Source organism: Gigantopelta aegis, chromosome 8, assembly GCF_016097555.1.
Source record: "Gigantopelta aegis isolate Gae_Host chromosome 8, Gae_host_genome, whole genome shotgun sequence".
Lineage (NCBI taxonomy): Eukaryota > Metazoa > Mollusca > Gastropoda > Neomphalida > Peltospiridae > Gigantopelta > Gigantopelta aegis.
In genome coordinates, this window is record NC_054706.1 from 1,278,144 (window position 1) to 1,295,180 (window position 17,037).

Below are 17,037 nucleotides of genomic sequence, written 5' to 3' on the forward strand. Positions count from 1 at the left end.
AAACACTGGCATATTCCATTAGGTACAGCTCCAAAACACCTGTTTATAAAAGATCTCAGATGTATTCTTGCTGTGTGCATTTGTCAAACACTGGCATATTCCATTAGGTACAGCTCCAAAACACACCTGTTTATAAAAGATCTCAGATGTATTCTTGCTTTATAAAAGATCTCAGATGTATTCTTGCTGTGTGCATTTGTCAAACACTGGCATATTCCATTAGGTACAGCTCCAAAACACCTGTTTATAAAAGATCTCAGATGTATTCTTGCTGTGTGCATTTGTCAAACACTGGCATATTCCATTAGGTACAGCTCCAAAACACCTGTTTATAAAAGATCTCAGATGTATTCTTGCTGTGTGCATTTGTCAAACACTGGCATATTCCATTAGGTACAGCTCCAAAACACCTGTTTATAAAAGATCTCAGATGTATTCTTGCTGTGTGCATTTGTCAAACACTGGCATATTCCATTAGGTACAGCTCCAAAACACCTGTTTATAAAAGATCTCAGATGTATTCTTGCTGTGTGCATTTGTCAAACACTGGCATATTCCATTAGGTACAGCTCCAAAACACCTGTTTATAAAATATCTCAGATGTATTCTTGCTGTGTGCATTTGTCAAACACTGGCATATTCCACTAGGTACAGCTCCAAAACACCTGTTTATAAAAGATCTCAGATGTATTCTTGCTGTGTGCATTTGTCAAACACTGGCATATTCCATTAGGTACAGCTCCAAAACACCTGTTTATAAAAGATCTCAGATGTATTCTTGCTGTGTGCATTTGTCAAACACTGGCATATTCCATTAGGTACAGCTCCAAAACACCTGTTTATAAAAGATCTCAGATGTATTCTTGCTGTGTGCATTTGTCAAACACTGGCATATTCCATTAGGTACAGCTCCAAAACACCTGTTTATAAAAGATCTCAGATGTATTCTTGCTGTGTGCATTTGTCAAACACTGGCATATTCCATTAGGTACAGCTCCAAAACACCTGTTTATAAAATATCTCAGATGTATTCTTGCTGTGTGCATTTGTCAAACACTGGCATATTCCATTAGGTACAGCTCCAAAACACCTGTTTATAAAAGATCTCAGATGTATTCTTGCTGTGTGCATTTGTCAAACACTGGCATATTCCATTAGGTACAGCTCCAAAACACCTGTTTATAAAAGATCTCAGATGTATTCTTGCTGTGTGCATATTCCACTAGGTACAGCTCCAAAACACCTGTTTATAAAAGATCTCAGATGTATTCTTGCTGTGTGCATTTGTCAAACACTGGCATATTCCATTAGGTACAGCTCCAAAACACCTGTTTATAAAAGATCTCAGATGTATTCTTGCTGTGTGCATTTGTCAAACACTGGCATATTCCATTAGGTACAGCTCCAAAACACCTGTTTATAAAATATCTCAGATGTATTCTTGCTGTGTGCATTTGTCAAACACTGGCATATTCCATTAGGTACAGCTCCAAAACACCTGTTTATAAAAGATCTCAGATGTATTCTTGCTGTGTGCATTTGTCAAACACTGGCATATTCCATTAGGTACAGCTCCAAAACACCTGTTTATAAAAGATCTCAGATGTATTCTTGCTGTGTGCATTTGTCAAACACTGGCATATTCCATTAGGTACAGCTCCAAAACACCTGTTTATAAAAGATCTCAGATGTATTCTTGCTGTGTGCATTTGTCAAACACTGGCATATTCCAAACACTGGCATATTCCATTAGGTACAGCTCCAAAACACCTGTTTATAAAAGATCTCAGATGTATTCTTGCTGTGTGCATTTGTCAAACACTGGCATATTCCACTAGGTACAGCTCCAAAACACCTGTTTATAAAAGATCTCAGATGTATTCTTGCTGTGTGCATTTGTCAAACACTGGCATATTCCATTAGGTACAGCTCCAAAACACCTGTTTATAAAATATCTCAGATGTATTCTTGCTGTGTGCATTTGTCAAACACTGGCATATTCCATTAGGTACAGCTCCAAAACACCTGTTTATAAAAGATCTCAGATGTATTCTTGCTGTGTGCATTTGTCAAACACTGGCATATTCTTGCTGTGTGCATATTCCACTAGGTACAGCTCCAAAACACCTGTTTATAAAAGATCTCAGATGTATTCTTGCTGTGTGCATTTGTCAAACACTGGCATATTCCACTAGGTACAGCTCCAAAACACCTGTTTATAAAAGATCTCAGATGTATTCTTGCTGTGTGCATTTGTCAAACACTGGCATATTCCATTAGGTACAGCTCCAAAACACCTGTTTATAAAAGATCTCAGATGTATTCTTGCTGTGTGCATTTGTCAAACACTGGCATATTCCATTAGGTACAGCTCCAAAACACCTGTTTATAAAAGATCTCAGATGTATTCTTGCTGTGTGCATTTGTCAAACACTGGCATATTCCATTAGGTACAGCTCCAAAACACCTGTTTATAAAATATCTCAGATGTATTCTTGCTGATGTATTCTTGCTGTGTGCATTTGTCAAACACTGGCATATTCCATTAGGTACAGCTCCAAAACACCTGTTTATAAAAGATCTCAGATGTATTCTTGCTGTGTGCATTTGTCAAACACTGGCATATTCCATTAGGTACAGCTCCAAAACACCTGTTTATAAAAGATCTCAGATGTATTCTTGCTGTGTGCATTTGTCAAACACTGGCATATTCCATTAGGTACAGCTCCAAAACACCTGTTTATAAAAGATCTCAGATGTATTCTTGCTGTGTGCATTTGTCAAACACTGGCATATTCCATTAGGTACAGCTCCAAAACACCTGTTTATAAAAGATCTCAGATGTATTCTTGCTGTGTGCATTTGTCAAACACTGGCATATTCCATTAGGTACAGCTCCAAAACACCTGTTTATATAAATCTCAGATGTATTCTCAGATGTATTCTTGCTGTGTGCATTTGTCAAACACTGGCATATTCCATTAGGTACAGCTCCAAAACACCTGTTTATAAAAGATCTCAGATGTATTCTTGCTGTGTGCATTTGTCAAACACTGGCATATTCCATTAGGTACAGCTCCAAAACACCTGTTTATAAAAGATCTCAGATGTATTCTTGCTGTGTGCATTTGTCAAACACTGGCATATTCCACTAGGTACAGCTCCAAAACACCTGTTTATAAAAGATCTCAGATGTATTCTTGCTGTGTGCATTTGTCAAACACTGGCATATTCCACTAGGTACAGCTCCAAAACACCTGTTTATAAAAGATCTCAGATGTATTCTTGCTGTGTCTATTAATTTGATATGAACTAGGTACTATGATCAGATGCTTGAAAAATAGGTGGGATGCCACAAAGCTCAATTATGTACATTTTTGTGTGGGACTGGGGTTGTCAATGATGCTTTCTGTTATTTTAGAAACAATTTCTGTGATTTATTACAAGGGTGAGGTGTTCTAATATTAATATATGTGGTGTATATGTTGATTGAAAGATGGCATGTAGCAGTTACAGCCACATGTGTTACTATGGTCCTCTGTGAGATGTGGTGTTATACAGGCTATAGGAAGTAACCGTTACATGTCACCTGATGATGACCTAAGAGTCTCTAGCTGGTGTTCCTCAAAGTCATATTGAGATCCTCATGCAGGACTATTGTGTTTTCAGGCTTGTCGAGGGTCTAAGATGGACTATGGGGTGGAAGTGTCCGACTCCACCAGTGCCTCCTCCAAGGATGAGGATGACCTAAGAGTCTCTAGCTGGTGTTCCTCAAAGTCATATTAAGATCCTCATGCAGGACTATTGTGTTTTCAGGCTTGTCGAGGGTCTAAGATGGACTATGGGGTGGAGGTGTCCGACTCCACCAGTGCCTCCTCCAAGGATGAGGATGAGACCGATTCCTCCAACACTGTCACCATTCGCAAAATACCCATTGAAGCTGACTTCCTCTTCGCTTACTCCACAGTGCCAGGTTTGTAATTCAGACTTCACTTCACTTACTCCATGGTGCCAGGTTTGTAATTCAGACTTCACTTCACTTACTCCACGGTGCCAGGTTTGTAATTCAGACTTCCTCTTCACTTACTCCATGGTGTCAGGTTTGTAATTCAGACTTCACTTCACTTACTCCACGGTGCCAGGTTTGTAATTCAGACTTCACTTCACTTACTCCACGGTGCCAGGTTTGTAATTCAGACTTCACTTCACTTACTCCACGGTGCCAGGTTTGTAATTCAGACTTCCTCTTCACTTACTCCACACTGCCAGGTTTGTAATTCAGACTCCCTCTTCACTTACTCCACAGTGCCAGGTTTGTAATTCAGACTCCCTCTTCACTTACTCCACGGTGCCAGGTTTGTAATTCAGACTTCACTTCACTTACTCCACGGTGCCAGGTTTGTAATTCAGACTTCACTTCACTTACTCCACGGTGCCAGGTTTGTAATTCAGACTTCACTTCACTTACTCCACAGTGCCAGGTTTGTAATTCAGACTCCCTCTTCACTTACTCCACGGTGCCAGGTTTGTAATTCAGACTTCACTTCACTTACTCCACGGTGCCAGGTTTGTAATTCAGACTTCACTTCACTTACTCCACAGTGCCAGGTTTGTAATTCAGACTTCACTTCACTTACTCCACGGTGCCAGGTTTGTAATTCAGACTTCACTTCACTTACTCCACAGTGCCAGGTTTGTAATTCAGACTCCCTCTTCACTTACTCCACAGTGCCAGGTTTGTAATTCAGACTTCACTTCACTTACTCCAAGGTGCCAGGTTTGTAATTTAGACTTCACTTCACTTACTCGACGGTGCCAGGTTTGTAATTCAGACTTCACTTCACTTACTCCACGGTGCCAGGTTTGTAATTTAGACTTCACTTCACTTACTCCAGTTTATTAGTTTATGGGTGTTCTGATATGCTGCTTATATCAGTTTATTAGTTTATGGGTGTTCTGATATGCTACTTATATCAGTTTATTAGTTTATGGGTGTTCTGATATGCTGCTTATATCAGTTTATTAGTTTATGGGTGTTCTGATATGCTGCTTATATCAGTTTATTAGTTTATGGGTGTGCTGATATGCTGCTTATATCAGTTTTGTTAGGAAAAGTTCACAACATCAGATTGATTTATCCAAGAGAACATTTGTTTACCATTGTTTTTCTTGCCAGGCTACTACTCGTGGCGTAACAACCAGGACGGGTCATGGTTCATCCAGGCACTGTGCATCGTGCTCGAGAACTATGCCACCAAGATGGAGCTGCTGCACATGCTGACCCACGTGAACCGCATCGTCGCCTACGAGTTCGCGTCGTGCTCAGACAAGGAGTTCAACGACAGGATGAAACAGATGCCCTGCGTCGTGTCCATGCTGACGCGCTACGTCTACTTCAGACACAAGAAACAGGACATCAGATAAACCATGTGTGTCGTGTCCATGTTGACACAATGTTGACACGTTACGTCTACCCAGACACAAGAAACAGGACATCAGATGAACTGTGGTTCCAAGATAGATTTAACCCTTATGTTGACTGTATGCATAATTATATGGCTCTGTGACTTGGTGCTTGGACTCTCGAAACAAGACATCAGATGACTTTACAACTCCAAGCTTGATGTGGACCAAGCAGACTCTATCCCAGTTATATCGATTGATGTACATAAATGTATGATGTATATATAACTGTCTGGATCAAGCTGGCTGGAATAATGCCTGTATGCATTACTATAAATGCTACATTATATGGAACTATAACTCAGTATGTGCTTACATTTCAGTCACAAGACACGTCAGATGAATTTATGGCTTCAAGCTTGATGTGGACCGAGCAGACTCTGTCCCAGTTATAATGATTGTTGTACATATAATGTGTATAACTGTCTGGATCAAGCAGGTTTCACTCTGAAGGATGCCTGTATGCATTGCTATAAATGCTAAATTGTATGGAACTATAACTCAATATATGCATATTCTTCAGTCACAAGATACAGGACATGAGATGAACTATGGCTCCAAGGCTGAAGCCAGCAGTTATATGACTGTACATTACTACGATACATAATTGGTTAGATCAAGCCGGTTTCACCCTAAATGATGCTTACATTATGTGGAATTATGACTCATTATGAATACTTCAGACACAAGGCACAGGACACGGGTATCAGATGAACTATGGATTCAAGACTTATGTGAACCAGGCTGCTTTGGTACTAATTACATACATTACTAAAGATATGTAAATGAAAAGTGTTTTTACATAACTTGTTAAATCCATGAGATACAATTTTAACATTATTTTTAAACACCCGTTGGTGAGAACATCATTCATTATTTATGATAACACATACTTGTTAACACACATATACATGTATTATCAATTTAAACACATATGACTGGCTGCTTCTAGGTGATGACCTGGTCACCATAACCTTACAATCAAATAGAAGCAGAAAAGAAATGTATAGCTTTGTAAGGTATAAATTGTAACCGATTACTTTGTGACTTTGTAACTAATTTACTTGAAAAAGGTGTTTAAATTGTTTTACATCTGGTGGGGGGTTTTGTTTTACATCTGGTGGGGGGTTTTGTTTTGAGGATGTGTAAGAAATAGAATACTACATTTGTGTCCATTCATAGATAACATTTATCTTACAACTCATTGTTTTAAAACTTATCCAACTCGCTTTTGCTTGTTAGATACGTGTTAGAACAACTCATTGTGAGATAAATGGTATTTAATGGCCACTCATGTAGTATTCTCCATGTTCAAACCACAGGTTCATTTTGGTGATTATGTAAGGGATTTAAGCCATTTTGATCTAGCCACTGAATATGCATATAACCTGGTACAGTGTATCCAGCAATTTCTGTGGATGTAATTGTTTGATCAAAACATTCTTAGGTGGTGATGATTCAGCGTATTTCACACCTAGAGAAGCATGTAATTGTTTGATCAAAACATTCTTAGGTGGTGATGATTCAGCGTATTTCACACCTAGAGAACATTTAATTGTTTGATCAAAACATTCTTAGGTGGTGATGATTCAGCGTATTTCACACCTAGAGAAGCATGTAATTGTTTGATCAAAACATTCTTAGGTGGTGATGATTCAGCGTATTTCACACCTAGAGAACATTTAATTGTTTGATCAAAACATTCTTAGGTGGTGATGATTCAGCGTATTTCACACCTAGAGAACATTTAATTGTTTGATCAAAACATTCTTAGGTGGTGATGTTTCAGCGTATTTCACACCTAGAGAAGCATGTAATTGTTTGATCAAAACATTCTTAGGTGGTGATGATTCAGCGTATTTCACACCTAGAGAAGCATTTAATTGTTTGATCAAAACATTCTTAGGTGGTGATGTTTCAGCGTATTTCACACCTAGAGAAGCATGTAATAGTTTGATCAAAACATTCTTAGGTGGTGATGATTCAGCGTATTTCACACCTAGAGAAGCATGTAATTGTTTGATCAAAACATTCTTAGGTGGTGATGATTCAGCGTATTTCACACCTAGAGAACATTTAATTGTTTGATCAAAACATTCTTAGGTGGTGATGATTCAGCGTATTTCACACCTAGAGAAGCATGTAATTGTTTGATCAAAACATTCTTAGGTGGTGATGATTCAGCGTATTTCACAAGAGAAGCATTCAAAACATTAGGTGGTGATGATTCAGCGTATTTCACACCTAGAGAAGCATGTAATTGTTTGATCAAAACATTCTTAGGTGGTGATGATTCAGCGTATTTCACACCTAGAGAAGCATGTAATTGTTTGATCAAAACATTCTTAGGTGGTGATGATTCAGCGTATTTCACACCTAGAGAACATTTAATTGTTTGATCAAAACATTCTTAGGTGGTGATGATTCAGCGTATTTCACACCTAGAGAAGCATGTAATTGTTTGATCAAAACATTCTTAGGTGGTGATGATTCAGCGTATTTCACACCTAGAGAAGCATGTAATTGTTTGATCAAAACATTCTTAGGTGGTGATGATTCAGCGTATTTCACACCTAGAGAACATTTAATTGTTTGATCAAAACATTCTTAGGTGGTGATGATTCAGCGTATTTCACACCTAGAGAACATTTAATTGTTTGATCAAAACATTCTTAGGTGGTGATGATTCAGCGTATTTCACACCTAGAGAAGCATTTAATTGTTTGATCAAAACATTCTTAGGTGGTGATGTTTCAGCGTATTTCACACCTAGAGAAGCATGTAATAGTTTGATCAAAACATTCTTAGGTGGTGATGATTCAGCGTATTTCACACCTAGAGAAGCATTTAATTGTTTGATCAAAACATTCTTAGGTGGTGATGATTCAGCGTATTTCACACCTAGAGAAGCATGTAATTGTTTGATCAAAACATTCTTAGGTGGTGATGATTCAGCGTATTTCACACCTAGAGAAGCATGTAATTGTTTGATCAAAACATTCTTAGGTGGTGATGATTCAGCGTATTTCACACCTAGAGAACATTTAATTGTTTGATCAAAACATTCTTAGGTGGTGATGATTCAGCGTATTTCACACCTAGAGAAGCATGTATGCTTTGCTATACATATGCATAATTAAATGGAGTTAGAGCCGGTCTGGATCACTGAGATTTGCACCCTTACATGTATAAATTACATTACATATTTAAGGTATCAAAGCTTGCAGGATAAATCTTCCAAAACTATACGTAGCTCCCCTTTTACTTTTTGACGGACCGTTCAAAATTGCGCCTAACTTCCTTCACCAAAATGCGCACCATTTCTCTTTGGCTTAAACCTATGGGACGTAGCACCATACCACCCTCCGCCTGTTACCGGCCCCGTTTGGACTGGTGGTGCTCCCTTGCACCTGCCAGTGCAGGCGGTCCCCCCTCCAAACCACCTCACCCCTTTCCTGTCCTTGACGGAGGAGTGTACTTGCTCTGAATGGGCATGCTAAACACTGACCTGACCTGACCTGCAGGATTAGAAAGGATTTGTCCTCTGAGTGTATGCATTATTACAAATTATTAATACTGCGTGTAGCTGGGATCAAGGAGATTTTCTTCAAATTAGTTATGTGCATTACCACAACACATGTATCAATGTTAGTATGTATTCGTATTATATGCATTGTGGTATGTATGATGCTAGTGTATGGAAGTATATTGAAGACAATAACATACATGTAGATATGTAGAATAGTTAGTTCAAAGATCACTAGAATGATGCTCCACTTACAACTGTTAACTGGTGTTCTGCTGGAGTGCTCATTATCAATACAATAATGCATGAACTCAAATATACTGCTTTGCCATGACAAAAAAGAAGAAGCTTAAGTGTTTTGTTTCTTTTTGAGGAGGGGGTGGGGATTTGAAAGAAAAAAAGAAGTGTAATGACCTTTCAACCATCAATAATTAAATTTCTATTATATTCATTACAGTTTAAAGGCATCCCATTGGTCCAGTTGTCAGGAAACTTTGTATACGTCATTTTATATTGGTAGTTTTATTATTGAGCATGATTGTTCTAGAACCAAAAACAGAATTGAAAACAAAATATGATTTTGTTTGTTTTTATTGAAAAGTATGTTTCAATTATAATTATAACGATTATCTGTTACTTCTTTTACATTCATCTGGCTATGAAAAAAAATGAAAAAAACATAGCAAACATTTGTGTGAACAGCTCCATCAATTCACTGTTTACACATGCTTGTTTTTGTTCCCACCCTGATGAATGAAAGAAATAACAGACCATCTTTAAATGAATTGTTGAATCTTTGAATTGGCAACATATACATGGTCAGTAAGCATCAGCATATTGGCATGTGAGTAATGCTTTTGTTGCAGACCCAGTTGATCTTAGAATCATAATCAAGACATTGTTTACCTATTCAAACAATATTGAATAGAATGGCTGAACTAATTTGTATAGGACTGGCCTCAGTGTTGTGGTTAAGTCATCAGAATTAAAGCTGGTAAATACGGGGTCAAAGTTTGTTTATGTTTATCTACACCACTAGAGCACACTAATTTACTAATCATCAGCGTTTGAACGTTAAACATTTGGGAATTTTTCTTGTCTTTAGAGAAAAATTGTTACATTTTTCCATTAGCAGCAAGGGATCTTTTATATGTACTTTGACACAGCACATACCACAGTCTTTGATATACTAGTCATGGGTTGGGACAGGAAAGGCCAATGAGAGAATGGGTCCACGGAGGTGGTTCAATCCTACTATGCAAGCAGCTCAGATAAGCACTCTTATGGACTGAGCCAGATCCCGCCTGTATTATACGTGATTCACACCCAGGTACCGGCTCACACCCAGGTACCGGCTCACACCCAGGTACTGGCTCACACCCAGGTACCGGCTCACACCCAGAGCTAGTTAGAACAACTCAATGGGGAGGTGTCGGGCCACTACGACTGAGCTAGATCTCGCCTGTATTATACGTGATTCACACCCAGGTACCGGCTCACACCCAGGTACCGGCTCACACCCAGAGCTAGTTAGAACAACTCAATGGGGAGGTGTCGGGCCACTACGACTGAGCTAGATCTCGCCTGCATTATACGCGATTCACACCCAGGTACCGGCTCACACCCAGGTACCGGCTCACACCCAGAGCTAGTTAGAACAACTCAATGGGGAGGTGTCGGGCCACTACGACTGAGCTAGATCTCGCCTGCATTATACGCGATTCACACCCAGGTACCGGCTCACACCCAGGTACCGGCTCACACCCAGAGCTAGTTAGAACAACTCAATGGGGAGGTGTCGGGCCACTACGACTGAGCTAGATCTCGCCTGCATTATACGCGATTCACACCCAGGTACCGGCTCACACCCAGGTACCGGCTCACACCCAGAGCTAGTTAGAACAACTCAATGGGGAGGTGTCGGGCCACTACGACTGAGCTAGATCTCGCCTGCATTATACGCGATTCACACCCAGGTACCGGCTCACACCCAGGTACCGGCTCACACCCAGAGCTAGTTAGAACAACTCAATGGGGAGGTGTCGGGCCACTACGACTGAGCTAGATCTCGCCTGCATTATACGCGATTCACACCCAGGTACCGGCTCACACCCAGGTACCGGCTCACACCCAGAGCTAGTTAGAACAACTCAATGGGGAGGTGTCGGGCCACTACGACTGAGCTAGATCTCGCCTGCATTATACGCGATTCACACCCAGGTACCGGCTCACACCCAGGTACCGGCTCACACCCAGAGCTAGTTAGAACAACTCAATGGGGAGGTGTCGGGCCACTACGACTGAGCTAGATCTCGCCTGCATTATACGCGATTCACACCCAGGTACCGGCTCACACCCAGGTACCGGCTCACACCCAGAGCTAGTTAGAACAACTCAATGGGGAGGTGTCGGGCCACTACGACTGAGCTAGATCTCGCCTGCATTATACGCGATTCACACCCAGGTACCGGCTCACACCCAGGTACCGGCTCACACCCAGAGCTAGTTAGAACAACTCAATGGGGAGGTGTCGGGCCACTACGACTGAGCTAGATCTCGCCTGTATTATACGCGATTCACACCCAGGTACCGGCTCACACCCAGGTACCGGCTCACACCCAGGTACCGGCTCACACCCAGAGCTAGTTAGAACAACTCAATGGGGAGGTGTCGGGCCACTACGACTGAGCTAGATCTCGCCTGCATTATACGCGATTCACACCCAGGTACCGGCTCACACCCAGGTACCGGCTCACACCCAGAGCTAGTTAGAACAACTCAATGGGGAGGTGTCGGGCCACTACGACTGAGCTAGATCTCGCCTGCATTATACGCGATTCACACCCAGGTACCGGCTCACACCCAGGTACCGGCTCACACCCAGAGCTAGTTAGAACAACTCAATGGGGAGGTGTCGGGCCACTACGACTGAGCTAGATCTCGCCTGCATTATACGCGATTCACACCCAGGTACCGGCTCACACCCAGGTACCGGCTCACACCCAGAGCTAGTTAGAACAACTCAATGGGGAGGTGTCGGGCCACTACGCACTCTTATGGACTGAGCTAGATCTCGCCTGCATTATACGCGATTCACACCCAGGTACCGGCTCACACCCAGGTACCGGCTCACACCCAGAGCTAGTTAGAACAACTCAATGGGGAGGTGTCGGGCCACTACGACTGAGCTAGATCTCGCCTGCATTATACGCGATTCACACCCATGTACCGACTCCCACCCAGAGCTAGTTAGAACAACTCAATGGGGAGGTGCCGAACCACTACATACATCTGTTTGTGTCTGACTAAAAACTAATCATCACCTCTGGTCCTGGACAGCCAGCCCAGATAACTGAGGTGTGTGCCCAGGAAAGCATGCTTGAACTTGTAATTGGACAAAGGTATAAAAATTAAGTGAAAATAAATTAATTTTTCAGAGGAATTTTCTTATTGCCATACCACATACACCATTTGCACCAAAACATATTTTCTAAATTCAACAAATTTTATGTGAAAACTGAAATTGCAACATTTTGATTCATCTTTTTGTTATGGTATTATAGTATATTTAAGCTTCTATGTTGTATAAAAACATCTTTCTTGGTGCTTTTTATTTTCTGAATATTTCATTTGCCCATTGTGTTATCATGGCAACCATTTATAATGTGAGTAAATTTATGAATGAAGAAATAATTTTGTATTTCATGTACAATATGAATAATGTTTGAAAGTTTACCATATTTTTGACTCTTATTAATCATTTAAGATATGCCTTCCCCCACACCACATACATGCATATATACATGCAAGATTCATAAATGCACTAACATATAAATGTCAGTTTTCAAAGTGAATAATTATTAAAGAATGCCCGGAGTTTGCTGACACTGTAATATATTTCCAAACAGCCTTTTTAACAACTAAAATTACATATTACAAACAGTTTCTTGTTTAAAACTTCACTGTCTGTATACAGTGTTTCTGTTTGTCATAATGATTAGGGATACTATTTTACCTCCCAGTAATTTTGTAGAAACAAAAATATATATAGAGAGAGAGAGAGAGAGAGGATTCATCACGAGTGTTTTTTAATATGTAAAATATCAACCGAGTCTATGTTAATTGGTATTTGTCAAGGCTCTGCTGAGACAAATACCGATTAACTAGACGAGAATTTTACATATTTAAAAAAACAAGTAGTGAATTCTATTTATCCTATAAGACTTCTAAAATAATATTTTAATTCAATTCTTAGTAAATCACAGTACCAAAGTTGCCACCATCGGTGATATGACATCATCACGATTAGCACAAATTAGTTTGATGTCACGCATTTTAACTAAAGCTTTGAAAACATTACACTCAGGTACACAGGTCTTGTTGGCTTGTAAGTTATAGGATAAATATATTTATATACACAGTGATCTTTCAAAAACGGATCATTCTGGGACATAATATTTATCTGATTCACGTTTTAGAATTTAGAAATTGTGGGAACATATGAAACCTAGTCAGTATATGGACAGGATTCTGGTTTGTTCAGGGTCTGGTTCAGACAGGTGTCACTGTATTGGAAAATAAAATGAAGTTTGAGCAGCATAGACACTCGACATGACGTCATTATAAACTTTCTGTGAATGACGTCATGCCTCAATGGATTTTTTTTTTTTTTTTTTCTCACTGACATGGACACAAAGTGTGCTTGTGTGTACTTGTCAAAGTGTTTCCAACACCTAAGTCTCCTCTCAAAAACTGATAGTACTGTTAGTTTGCATATTACTGTAGGTTCTCATTTTAGTGGGGAGTGGGTTAATAGGGGATGGAGGGAAGGAATGCAAGTCGATAACCTGTATTTGTATTACCCGATCGTAGACTGAATTTTAATAATTAATAATACACTTATTAATTATTCACCACCATACAATATTACTGATTCATCAGACAAAAAGATCACTTTAAAAAAAAAAAAAAAGTATATCATTTTGTGGAGTGACATGTATGTACAAAGATATTTGAATTTTTTTCTCTTTTGTTAAGATATAGAGGTTATTACCAGTGTTTTTCAGTATCGTCAATATATATTTGGAATAAAAATTGTATTATGCTAGCGTCTGGCAAGCATAATACATTATTTTTATTCCTAATATATGATATCGACGATACCGAAATACACAAGGGTAATAATCTCTTTATCATATAAGCTCAAGCTTAATACGTGTTTTTGTAAACTGTACACGCAACTTTAATTCCAGTCCACCATTACTAGATATTTAAATGACGTAAGAATATGTGGCGCAGTGTATTTTTGAATGGAAATGACGTCAAACTCAAATGACATCATTTTGGATGTCCTTACATCAAAATAAAGTTATGCCTAATGTTTTTTGTTTTCTGAACGCTGGACAGCTTTCATTGTCAAATTGCCATTGAAATGTTTTTATTTGATGACTATGAATGCATACGTCAATCATGGAGTGTCACCCAAGTACATTTGCTTAAATGTCAATAAACCTAGTGCCGAGACCGTGACTAATTTACATCTAATTTGCAAAGTTATCAAATTCTTAAAGTATGTGATCTGAAAAATATCACATACTTTGATTGCACTGAAAATGTAAGATATTATATGATAAATAAATGTATCATATTTCACCATACTAAAAGCCATCATATATTTTGTATGTTAAAAAAGGAAAATCAATATTACATTCACGTGTGCCCCCGATCAATGAAATTCTGTAAGATTTTAATATTTTAGACAGTTTGCTGTTTGTGAACCTCCGTTTTGTGTTTATCTTCTGTTATCTGCTGTCTATCAGTTTCTCAGTTCACTATTGACAAATATCCACCAAGTTCCATCTCTAGTCAATCTGTCTTCTCTTTCATTCTGAAAGTTGATATGCTGTCTTTGTTCTTCAGCTTGGCCAATCACTCGGCCAGTTTACGGCTTGCAAATATCGGTATTAGTTGAACATGCACTGTTATTGGATGTGGAACATAACGTAGCCTTAGGAATAGTTCACTTGTTTTAGTGAACAACTGTCCTGGAGCCAATTTCACAAAACATTTTAAGGACCAAAAGAAATGAAATAAGTGTACTTCAAACAATATTTGCTGTACTGATAAGATCTGTGTTGTATAGTAGTCGTAAATTTACGTTTATGTGCAAAAACTAGACATACAGGGACAAGTTTATTAAGCCTATTTTCTGAAATGCAGGTGTTTAAGTGCTGTATGTGTACGTCTATGTGTAGCTACACACTTGTAAAAGAAAAACAGGCTTTGTAAATTCGAGCCTGTATGTTTTCTGAAATTGGGCCCTGTATGTTTTCTGAAATTGGGCCCTGTATGTTGTGCAATCTTTGTACAAATATATAATTATTAAAATGTGTTGATGAATGTTTCACATTATCCCAGCATTAAAAAAAAAAACAATAACACTTCAGCACTCTTTTTTTTTTTGCATTGGCTATTTTTAACAGATGGTAATTTTGATGCTAATTTAAGAGAAACAGTGGAAACTGATGCCACATTGGTTACTCACATCATAAAAACAATTACAAAAGGGTCATTTATATACACTTTCCCACAGGGCAGTACATACCATGTCCTTTGAATTGCCAGTTGTAGAGCACTGTCTTGGACAGGAAGAGAGCCCAAGTGCACTGAGCTTTTAAGTGTGTTTGTATCTCGATTGTTAAACCAGTTAGTTTTATGCAGCGAATTACCTTTATGTATAGGTTAAATTAATCTAGGATTTTGTTTGCATGTACAGTACCCTTTGTAGACAACTGTATTGAATGTGACAATCACGTTGTGAACAGGGGGGTGGGGGTAGGGACGTAGCTAACTGGTAGAGTGCTCACCCGAGGTAGGAAGTCACAGGATGAATAGGTCTACATCATGGACTGCCCTATCGGTCCACCTATCAGGCTGTTTCTCACTCCAGCCAGTGCACCACGGCTGGTATATCAAAGATCATGGTATGTGCAGTTCTGTCTGTTGGATGGTGCATATATAAAAGATCCCTTGCTAGTAATTGAACAATGTAGCAGGTTTCCCATCTCTGAGAATGTCAGAATTACCAAATGTGTGACATCCAGTAGCTGATTATTAATAAATCAATGTCCTCTAGTGATGTTGTTAAACAAAACAAACTTTGCTTTACATCAAAGTCTGTGGTATGCACTGTCCTGTCAGTGCATATAAAGGATCACTTGCTGCTGTTGGGAGTAGCCGATGTGGCAGGCTTCTTCTTTCAGTATAGACCCACTATCAAAAAGCCATGATTTTAAAACGAGTCCAAGACCCCATTCTACAAAGTGATCTTAGCGGTAAGATCACCTTGAGTTAATAACTATTTTATTACGACTAAAATCACCATAAGTCATAACTATTTTATACACGTCAGGTGATTGTTTTGGAATGGGGGCCTTATGTCATTAAACAAATATTCCTTTAATTTTCTTCAGTGAACAGGATAGGTTTTCACTTTTGAAACCCAGCTTACAATCTGAATATAAAAACAGCAGGGGGCGAGGCATAGCCCAGTGGTACAGCGCTCGCTTGATGCACGGTCGGTTTGGGATCGATCCACGTCAGTGGGCCCATTGCACTATTTCTCGCTCCAGCCAGTGCACCACAATTGGTACAACAAAGACCATGGTATGTGCTATCCTGCCTATGGGTTGGTGCATATAAAAGATCCCTTACTGCTAATCGAAAAGAGTAGCCCATAAGTGGTGACAGCGGGTTTCCTCTCTCAATATCTGTGTGGTCCTTAATCATATGTCTGACACCATATAACCGTAAATACAATGTGTTGAGCGTGTCGTTAAATAAAACATTTCCTTCCTTCCTAAAAACAGCAACCACAGATATATTTTCTATGCATATTCCAGCGACATTTACATTTACCAGCTAGCGGGATATAAATTATTTATTTACTTGCTACATATTGCACTAGGTAGATTGGTGCATTTTATTATTACGTTCATTTGAAGCAGAGCTTTCTTTTGTACATATAGGCTGCTACTGGTGAAATCAAT

At 39.3% G+C, this 17,037-nt stretch overlaps 1 protein-coding gene across 2 annotated transcripts in view; it reads left to right on the forward strand.

Moving 5' to 3' along the window:
- The window catches only part of LOC121378490 (caspase-3-like), a 132,991-nt gene extending 125,351 nt beyond the window's left edge, over positions 1–7,640 (forward strand). For both annotated transcript variants that reach the window (XM_041506682.1, XM_041506681.1), the window contains exons 5-6: positions 3,817–3,973; positions 5,177–7,640. In XM_041506682.1, coding sequence (XP_041362616.1) covers positions 3,817–3,973; positions 5,177–5,424 — 405 coding nt within the window. In that variant the 3' untranslated portion in view covers positions 5,425–7,640. The remainder of the gene's footprint in view (positions 1–3,816; positions 3,974–5,176) is intronic.
- Positions 7,641–17,037: the final 9,397 nt, after the last annotated feature.